The following is a 9,827-nucleotide window of genomic DNA, read 5'->3' on the forward strand; positions in this document are numbered from 1 at the left end:
CCCATTGTCCCGGTTATCTGCACTTTGTTATATTTGTTTGATTATGCAGGACCGGATCGGGGACGTGGAGCTCCGGGAGGGCCGGGCCGGTGTGACTCAGCCTGGTGCCCAGGCCCAGCCAGTACTGCTTGTAGGTGCTCAAGGATGTGTCGGGATGAAAGGGGGCCTTGGTTCCTCTGGTGGGTAAAACGGGGCCAAAGGATGCTGCCCTCACCTAGCTCTCCCATCACCCTCGCCTGGCAAAGAAAGACACTCAAGGGTATAAAGGACATGGTTTATTCCCAGGCCATCAGACCCCAGGTACCACCAGAATGTTGAGTCTAGGCTGCCCACACCCTCCAAGAGCTGGTTACCTGAGGTCAGCAAAGGAAGCAGACAGAGGTGGGGGAGTGGGCACCAACCAAAGTAGCAAAAGGCACCCCTGTTCCAGGGGTCAGGGACTAGGGTGGACACCAAGGATCCCATGACTTGTACTGACCCTGAGTACTGACCCTGACTCACCTCTGAACCTGAGTTGCCCTGATGGGCAGTGACCTATGTCTAGTGGGGGGGGGGGGGAAATCCTGGTATATTGTCCCCAAAAGGGTTTTAGTCCCCCAGGCCATGTAGTCTTTCCTTACAGGAACTCTCCAGAACCCGCAACACTGAACACCTCAGTCCTTAACCCTCAGTCGGAATGCTGGGATGGTCAGAGATGGTCCTCGGCTTCCCCAGGTTGGGGGTCTGGGCAGCAGGTGGCCTTGGGCACAGCTTCATGGTGTAGCTTGGAGAGTAGCCGGGCTGTCTCCTGGGTGATCTCAAAATGTTTGGGCAGCGGGGTGCGGCGCAGAGGGCTGCCCTCAGGCGAGGAGGAGGCAGCAGCGGGGCCAGGTCCCCGCCTCCGCAAACTCCCTCGGGTCACTGATGTGACAGGGGTCTCCTCGCTCAATTTGGAAGCTACCAGGGCCAAGCTGGACAGCTGGTGGGTGACAGGCCGCACGCCGCCCCGGGGATATTTCACTGGCTGACGGCTGAAGTGGCCACGGGATTGTGTCCCCAGGAGTGAGTCCTCTGGACCTTGGCTGGACACTGTGGGTTGGCATGGTCAATGCTGAGCACCGCTAAGTCCTCTGGATTATCTCGGGGGAGTCATCTCTCAGCCAAGCCACCCCAGGCAAGGACACCCCTACAACTCCTGGGCTGCTCCCCAACATACTTACCTTCCCCTCCCTCCTCTTTGGTGTCCTCAGCCACTTCTCTCTGGTCTCTCTGTGGAGCTGGAATCTGTAGGAACAAACCCAAGACCAAAACCCAACAATAAAATCCCAGTTCTTTGAGACTCTTGGGGAGCTGAGGGTTTGTTCCTGGACACGTAAAAGGTCTGTTGCAGTTTTGGTATCTGGGGAGACGATGCCCTTTAACAGTATACTGCTTGTCCCCTTGTACAGAGCAATATTATTAGTCGCAAACTGTGGGCTCCATGAAGGAAGGAAGGAACGCCCTTGCTCAGCAGAGAGCCAGCCCAGGGAGTGACTTAGCCATGTCCGCATTAAGACCAGGTGAACTACCTGTCTCCATCCTGCTCTGCTCTGCAAACTTGCACCTGCGTTTCAATTTATCTGTACATCCTTCAGTTGATCCTTTAGCTAAATGCTAATAGCAGCTGGAGTTCTTTCTACATGTCCTGAGCACTTTCTGAGCCATATACCATTGCTCAGAGACCCAGCGCTCACTGACAGCCCCTTTACCATCTCTGGGCCGCTATGGAGGGGAGGTGCATGCTCTCCGGAATGGTGTGTGTAGCAGGATCTGAGGGACAGGGAAGCCACCAGTAGGAGTCTCATCTAAATGGTTTTCACTAACAGTATCTACCTCTCAGGGCTCTGTTGAAGATGACAGGAAGCCTATAAAGTGCCAATGTATAGTAGATGCACGGTGCGTGGCATTCCACAGACCCCTCTTTGGCCTCACTTTCTACCACCTTCTCCTCACTAATTCATTACAGCTCAGGGCTGCACCCTAAACACACCGGGCATACCCTCACCTCAGGGCCTTTGCACTGGCTATTCCCTTGGGAACACCCTTCCCCAGATCTCCATCTGGCTCATTCCTCACCCACATCTTTCCAGTCATAGCTCAAATCCACCTTCTCCATGAGACCTGCCCACAGCATCCCATTTACTGCTACAGACTGCCCTTCACCTCCCCTTGTGCCCCCAATGTCTCTTACCCTTTCTTCTCCATAGTACTTGTCACCTTGTAATGTCCTATAAACTGACGTTATACCATATTTCTTATTTGCCATTGGTTTCTTTCCCACTAAAATGCAGTCACCAAAAGGATGGGGTCTCTGAATAATTTACTCACTGATGTATTTGTAATGCCTACTACAACAGTGCTTGGTATATAGTAAATGTTCAATAAATATTCTGTTGAAGGACTAAATGATCACCTGTGTTAGTAACTCTGCAGAGCTGTACCCTGTCATTCCTCCATTATTACCTCCATTATTATTACCCACCACTCCATTCCTCACTTTTAGGGAGAGAGGGAATGAAAGAGAAAAATTTAAAGGCAAAGGAAGGAAGGAAGACAGGAGAGTGAGAGGATTAAATGGAGAGAAGGCCCTCCCCATGTCTGTGGGCCCAGTGGGTTCCTACCTCAGGAGGCGTGGCCTCAGGATGCTTCTCCAAGGTACCGTGGGGCTCAGGGTCTGGGTCGGAGTCCGAGGCTGGGACTGGGGGCAGGGGATCTGGAGCAAGGTAGGAGGGTGGTGGCTGGGGGTTGTTGTTTATGAGGGGCCCGGGGGCTGGACTGGGGTCTTGGGGCAGGGGCTCAGTGGCCACGGGGAGGTCGTCCATCCCAAAGATTTGCTCGTAGTATACAATGAGGAACTCGACGAGCTGGGCCTGGTGCCCAGAGTCTAGTAGGCAGGTGACAGGGCCGGCACCAGCTGTCCCTGGACCGTCCGGTGGCCGCAGCAGCGTTGGCCCAAACACAATGCCCAGGTTGTTGGCAGACATCTTGTTTTCCTCAAACTGTGCAGCCACCCTGGGGATGGTATGAGGAAAAAGATCAGAGCGTGGAATGCATGGTCACTGGCCATCAGGTAGGAGCTATAGGCCAGGCTCATGGGAACCTGCCCAAGTCACGGGTAAGTGGTCCCAGGCGTTGTTGGGGACTGGCAGAGACATGCCTGGCAATGGAGATCAGGGGTCAGCACCCAAAGTCTAGAATCATGTATTAAAATTCATAGCTCAGAAAACACATGCAAAGATCAGAAGTCAGTGTCAGGGGTCAGTCCGAGGTCAGTAGTCGTATGTCCACGGACAGGGCCACAGATCCGTGCCTCAGGTCAGAAGTCACATTTCAAGGTCAGGGACAGTGCACACCTGAACAGATGGGCCACCAGGTGCCGCAGGGTGCTGTAGTTAGAGTCAGGCAGCTGCACCAAGAGGGTCTTCAGCGAGCGGATAACCTCAGGGCTGGGGCTGGGGGTCCCAGGGTCGTGCCCAGGGTCTGCATGCAGGGTCTTAGCCAGAGAGATGAAGGCGTCGTAGAGGTGGAAGGGGACCACGGGGTCAGTGAGCTGGGGGTGGAATGGCGGGAGGGACATGGGTGTGGGTGGGCTGCAGAGGGTCCTCAGCCTGAGCCCGCCCGACCCCTATCCCCGAGCCACTGAATACCCACCTCCTGGAGGAATCTCTTGAGAACACTCGAGACATCATGAGGCGAGTTTCCTGACATGTCCACCAATGCTCGACCATTCTCAAGAGCCTGGCACAGCCGCTCCACACGGACCCGGGACCCGCTGACCCGATAAATGCCCTGCGGGGCAGGGGCAGGGGCAGGGGCAGGGGCAGGAAATAGACATCTGGCTCACCAACCTGGCCATCAAGAGGGCCAGGTCACTACTGGGGGTGGTCAAGAGTCAAGGCAGCACCTGCACACCCAGAGCACGATGTTCTATCTCGGCCGTGCACTTGGTGATCACAAAGGGCACCTCCTCCGGGAAGTCCCTGGGCAGCTGCAGGAAGTCGACCCCAAAGAGGGGCGTCCGGGCTGGGAGCCGCCTGTGTCCACAGATGATCAGCAGAGTCTCCAGGCAGCGCTTGTGACAGGTCAGAAAGCACTGAGGGGAAGGTCATAGGGTCAGGGAGGTCATCAGGGGTCAGCGGGTGAAGAGAGGTCAGAGGGATCCTCAGGGGGCAGGGGACTCATAGGACATCATTAGGTCAGGGCATGTCCCAAGGGCAGAAAGGTCATAGGGATTTCAGGTCCGGGGGGGGGGTGCCTGGGGTCAGAGAGGTCACTGGGGTCAGAAGATGTCATTGGTTGACGGGCCCAGGCCACACCTCCTCGCACTCGGTTCCGCTGACCATGAAGGCTTCACACTCGCGGCACTTGGCTGGGCCCCGAAGTCGCCGCAGCCGGTGGGTCTGGGCCGCGCTGGACAGCGTCCACTTCCTGAAGGGGCTTCCTAGACCGTTCTCCAGCCCATCTACCAGGTCTGTGGGGGCACAGGGTCAGGGGTGCCTGGTCCAGCCCCCACCCCACCCCACCTGCTTCCAGCCTCACCAGGGTCTCGCTCCTCAAAGTCATCTGAGGACTCGGTGCCTGTGGATGAGACCTTCACCAACCGCCTTGTGCCAGAGCCTAGAGGCAGAGGGTCACAGAGGTTGGGGGCCACAGGGGTCATGGGGAAGCTCCAGGGCTAAGGAGATATTCCTGGTTTTTAGGCTTTCCAGAACCACCCACGGATGCCCTTGGGAAAAGGGTTAGAGATCAGGAGGGAAGTCAAGTCAGAGATTGGGGGCTGGAGAATGAGGTCAGCAATCTGGGGGGTGGTTCAGAAATTGGCTCAAGAGAATGGATCAGAGGATGAGGAAACTAGGTCAGGGGTGCACGTAGATCAAAGGTCAAGTGATAGGTTAGAGATGGAGGGCCAGAGCCTGGCCAGGGTCCGGAGGAGAGTTCCAGGTAGGGAACGGGTTAGGGCCGGGTCCTGGCCCCACCTGGGCTGGAAGTGGGAGAGTCCAGGGACCGAGACTCGCCGCCACCGCCCATACTGTCCATGTCGCTGCCTGGAGTCAGGCCTGGAGTTCCTAGGAGGGAACAGGTCAATTAGGACTGACCCGAGCCCCAGCACCACTCCCTCTGCCCCCTCACTGTGCTCACCCTGCCAGCCTGCGTCGGCCCAAGGGCCTGCCTCCGCTGCGCTTTCATCCAGCCGAGGGGGTGGGGGGCAGGAGAGCTTCTTTCTTGTGTCCAGGGGAGAGCTGAAAGGAGAGGTTTGAGGGCTCTGAGGACCAGGAAGCTGCTCCGGGATGACATCACCTATGCATTGCATCTAGGAGGACCCAACTCCAAGCACTTGAGTCTGCAAGCCTTGATACCAGTGAGCACCCAGGAGAGCAGCAACCCTAAAGTCTGGGATCTCCCAGAACTGGAATACCCACCCCCACAAGAGCCTTGCATACTAAATCCAAGAACTGAGGCTTTGAGTTTTCTGACCCCCAAGTACTCAGCCTGGTGGTGCCAACAGCCGGCAACTGTCTCTGGGGCTCATTTCTGACCCCGCTCCTGGGAGGAGGCCCACCTGTGCGCGGCGGGCAAGAACTCCTGGAAGGAGAAGGCAGGCGGAGGGGGTGGTGGGGCCTCGGGCTGCAGCAACCTCACGAACTCCTGGTAGCGCTGGCCGGGCTCGAAGGGCTCACAGCACTCCGCCAGGGCGGCGAAGGCGCGGGGGCCACGCTCGGCCTGGGCCCCTCGAAGCCCAAACAGTCCCAGGGTCACCTGCGGCGGGGGTGGGGGGGTTGGGTGGTTGGGGAGCGCAAACTGCAGGGAGAGAGGGGCGGAGCCTGATCTTTAGAGACACCAGTGCGGCCAGGGTTTGGGGGCGGGGCGAGCAATGAGAAGAAGCTGGGGGGCGTGGTCAGAGCCTGGTTTGGAGGGGTGGGGGGGACGGGGAGACAGGACCCGCTGGGGGTGGCGCCGAGGCTGAGGTGTGGTCAGGGACTGAGGGTGGAAACCCGCCGTCTAGGGAGAAGGAGTCCTAGGCCCTGGGGACGGGTTAGGGGCAGAGGGCCCTCAGCTGGGGCCAAAGGAGAATATGGGGCGGCAGTGGGAAAAGGTCTCACCCGCCTCAGCACTTCGTCCCCCTGCAGCACCAGCTTGCGCACATGCGACACGATCCGCTGCTTGGCGGCCTCCAGGTCTTGCTGCCGCGCGTTGGCGTCGCGGACGCAGGTCTGGTACAGCGCCATGGCCTCCTGCACCTGGGGAAACCAGGGCCCGGGCACATGTGGGACAGAGTGTGGGGCGGGGTGCGCCGAAGCGCTGGGGGGGCACCGGGCCGGGTCCCCACCTTGGCCTGGGCCTCTTCTCGAGATCGCCGCCGCCGCTCCTGCTGTTTGCTGGGCCCCGGCGAGGCCTGGGGTGCTGGGTCCTCAGGAGACGCCTGGGAGCGAACCCACAGGTCCTCGCTGCGCTGTACATACTGGAGCTGGGCCCTCCGCAGAGCCTGCGCTGCGTCATTCTGGGGCCGTGGGGGGGTGGGGGCAGGGACAGAAGGGGACAGATCAGAGCCTCTTCCTCCCCTCCGCCAGCCCAGCGGGTGCGCACCCACCCACCCACCCTGCCGGGACTCACCATCCGCTTCTGCTCTTTCAACCACTGCTCCTTAAACTCCTTCCGCCACTTCTCAATCTCATTTCGTTTGGCTGCCAGGGGCTGGCAAGGAGGACAGATGGGGGTGTTGCCTCAGGGCCACCCGACCTTTCCGCTCCCTGCTACCATGTGCCTTTCATCCTCTGGACCCTCTCCGGGGTCTGCAATCTCACCCACCCACTGGCTCTCCACCTCATCCTTTCTAAAGCCTGGACCCAGAGATGCCAAAGCTCTCTTCCTGGGAACACTCAGTGCCTTGCCCCCGTTCAAGTCCTGCAAACAAACAGAAGCAGTTTTGCAGTTGCACAGGAAGCCTGGTTTGAATCTCTGCTGGGTAACCCTGGGCAAGTTCCTCAGCATCCCTTTGCCTCAGCTTCCTCATCAGCAAAATGGCACTGATGGTTAAGTGCCTTCTCCCTGGGGAGGTGTGAATGGAATAGTGCATGCAGCAGGGCCCCCTCACCTGGTAGTAATCTCTTTTCTGCTGGGCCACTGTTTCCATGGCCAGGGCTCCCAGGCTGAGGTCGTGTTCCAGAAACAGGGTGTAGATGTACTGCAGTGGCATGTGGCTCTGGGGGGGTGAGGGGGAGAGAGGGAGGGTTGGTGTTGGAGGATGCTGAGGATCTAGGGGGTTTAGGGCTGGGGTTCTGGAGGGGTCTGGTCATGGCTACCTGCTGGTGGATTGACACCTTGCCAGCCTCGGCGATCTTCATGATGCTTTTGGCAAATTCTAGCTCTGGGGGGAGACAGCAGGGGTCTGAGTTGGGCAGGGTGTGGGCACTGCCTGGGGCCTGGGGCTGGGCAGAAGGGGTCCTCACCAAGGCTGGCTCTCTTCTCCGTCCAGGCCAGCAGCTCCTTGGCATAGCGGCTCCAGGTCTTGGCATAATCCAGAGCTGCATCCACGCCCCCCGCGGTCCGAATGAGCCGCAAGTCCAGTTCTTCCCCTGGGGCAGGAGGGCGGACCTCTGACCTCTGACCTTCTGTGGCAGCTTTCCCTGAGCCCCAAGCCCGACCAGACCAGTGACCCCTATTCTACACTCTATGGCTCCCCCAAATATCCCTTTATGATCTTGTCCAGGTTGCAATTTTATACTGATTCTCCACCCAGACTGGGGGCTCCCTGACGGCAGGGGCTCAGCTCTTTCGTGTGTACTGCCGTGTCCCTGGTGTGCGGAACTGGCAGGGGGTGACAACTAGCTGAAGAAGGACTCCTTTCTGCCCCACTCCCCACCCCACCTCAAAGCCCCCTACCTGTAAGGGGCGCAGGACCCTCCAGGGAGGGGCCACTCCAAAGTCTGGTTTCCCTGGTCTGAGGGGGAGGGAGACAGCATTCAGGAGCAAGCAGGGCAGGGGCTTCAAGCCCCTAGAGCCCCTCCCCCTGGAGATGCCCTCCTCCCTGCCTCCTTGGTGCCGCCCTTCACCTCAGTGGCTGTGGGGGTCTTGTCAGACTCTGGGTCTCCTGAAAGCACGGGGTCTCCAGGCAGCATCTCAAGGGTCCTGGGAGGTAACGGTGTCAGGATGCCACCCTCCACCCAGTCTGTCTTGCTTAGGGGTGTTGGGGGCCCCCAGGGCAGTGTGAGTGATGGTCCTGGATATCATCTCTGTGACATCTCTTGTATCTGGGAGGTCTGAGTGGTTTGGGGGGGTGGGGAGGACCAGGTGTTTTTTGTTTTTTGGTTTTTTTTTTATGGAACTTGAGAGAGTTTGAAAGGTCCCAGGTGAATCTGGGGTTCACAGAGTGGGATTATAAGGATCTCAAATGTTTAAGGAGTCACAAGGATATATGGGGGTACTAGGACCGTTTTAGGGATTTCCAGTGGTTTTGGGGGGCTGAATTTTGGGATTTTTCAGGTGTTTTGGAAGGACCCATCTTAGACTTCTCAGGTTACTAGGTAAGTGGACCCAGATGTTATAGGTTCCTAATGAGGCACCTAAATGGTTAGGGATTTGGGGGTGGCCCAGGCTCAGACTCACACATTCCCCAGTGAGATCTCGAGGTTGTCCAGGCTCCGGAAGATGTCACTGTACCTCTTCCTGCTCTCTGGAGCCAGGGGTAGCCCTGGGGGAGGGGAATGTCATACATGGGCCAATCAAAGCCTCCCTCCACCCACGGAGGCACCGACACCTAGGCCCTTAGCCAGTTGTTTGGAGGTTGGAGAGAGAGAGACAGAGAGTGTTCTGGACCTGTACAGAGTGCGGGATGGGGGCGGGTGTCAGAGTCAGGACTGAGGCAGTGTGGCCTGGGGTGAAGCCAACTCAGGGCAGGCAGATGGACTCAGGCACAACCCAACACAGAGACAGCTGCTTAGAGGAACAGAGACACCCACACACACACATGGGCCCAGAAGCAAAGCGACAAAACAGATGCCCCAGATGCAGCCACACTGTCCCTGGAGAGAGAGCCAGGTTGACAATAGAACCACATGGATCTCAGGCCAGACAGATGGAAATACACGTGGGAGAGACCGGCACAGAGCCTGTGGCACAAACACATAGGGCAGACTGAAAGCAGAGGAACATAAAGACCGAATGACACTCGATATGCACAGCAGAGACACAAAGACAGCCGGAAATACAAGTCGGACCTTGCCACATTTCTGCCACAGCCCCCGTTCTAGGGGGCCCACATCAGCAATGCCTCCTCCCCTGACTACGGAGGAGCCGAGTGGGGATTCTGCCGTGTCGCCCTCTCCATCAGCGGTCATGACACCCTGCCCCCATGACAAATATCAGAAGCAGAAGCGGCCACTTCCCTTTCCTGGGCCCCCTCCCCCAGGCATCCGGGGTGAAGACTCCAAAGGGGGAGGGGGCGAGGGAATGATGTTCTGGGCCCCTCTCGGCTTGGGGGGTCCTCACAGTGGAGGATGCCCGCATCCCTCCCATTCGAGACTCCTTTCCCCGCTCTCTGGACGGAAAGGGACAGGCGAGACCACTCAATTTAGGAAGTGGGGTACGGTTTGGGGAGGTCCCTCTCGGATCCCATATCCCGGACCGCCTACCCGGCTCTGCTGCGTCCATGGCCCGGTCCGAGGATCTCTCGGCGGGGACCCGGACCGGGATGGGATCTCGCGCTGGCGGGGCCCAGCCCCGATTTCCTGCCGCGGACGCGGCCGCCGCCGCCGCCGCCCGGGTTCCGCGTAGCCCCGCCCAGCGCAGGCTAACGCCCCACGCCCAAACAC

At 58.6% G+C, this 9,827-nt stretch overlaps 1 protein-coding gene across 2 annotated transcripts; it reads right to left on the reverse strand.

Moving 5' to 3' along the window:
- Positions 1–260: 260 nt before the first annotated feature.
- LOC113917203 (GEM interacting protein) lies at positions 261–9,789 on the reverse strand. 2 transcript variants are annotated; one of them, XM_027584856.2, is made up of 21 exons: positions 9,648–9,789; positions 8,623–8,707; positions 8,070–8,145; positions 7,900–7,957; positions 7,467–7,592; positions 7,320–7,384; positions 7,112–7,219; positions 6,631–6,711; positions 6,347–6,517; positions 6,120–6,257; positions 5,579–5,775; positions 5,158–5,258; positions 4,995–5,084; positions 4,558–4,635; positions 4,335–4,489; positions 3,923–4,111; positions 3,670–3,807; positions 3,372–3,568; positions 2,640–3,030; positions 1,200–1,263; positions 261–1,068 (listed from the first exon to the last, which is right to left on the reverse strand). In XM_027584856.2, exons 1-21 carry the CDS (start codon positions 9,664–9,666, stop codon positions 689–691), a joined length of 2,907 nt encoding a protein of 968 aa, XP_027440657.2. In that variant the 5' UTR covers positions 9,667–9,789; the 3' UTR covers positions 261–688. The 2 variants fall into 2 exon arrangements, with proteins under 2 accessions (XP_027440657.2, XP_027440658.2); XM_027584857.2 differs by lacking the exon at positions 8,070–8,145 and having other exon boundaries at positions 9,648–9,685.
- Between the last annotated feature and the right edge of the window lie 38 nt (positions 9,790–9,827).

Source organism: Zalophus californianus, chromosome 1 (genome assembly GCF_009762305.2).
Source record: "Zalophus californianus isolate mZalCal1 chromosome 1, mZalCal1.pri.v2, whole genome shotgun sequence".
In the NCBI taxonomy this organism is placed as follows: domain Eukaryota; kingdom Metazoa; phylum Chordata; class Mammalia; order Carnivora; family Otariidae; genus Zalophus; species Zalophus californianus.

Excerpts from the sequence above, each read along its gene's own strand:
- LOC113917203 (XM_027584856.2), bottom strand. Across the intron at positions 7,958-8,069 it reads AGACCCCCACAGCCACTGAG|ACCAGGGAAACCAGACTTTG; the intron begins GTGAAGGGCGGC and ends CCTCCCCCTCAG. Across the intron at positions 3,031-3,371 it reads CTGGTGGCCCATCTGTTCAG|GGTGGCTGCACAGTTTGAGG; the intron begins GTGTGCACTGTC and ends TACCATCCCCAG.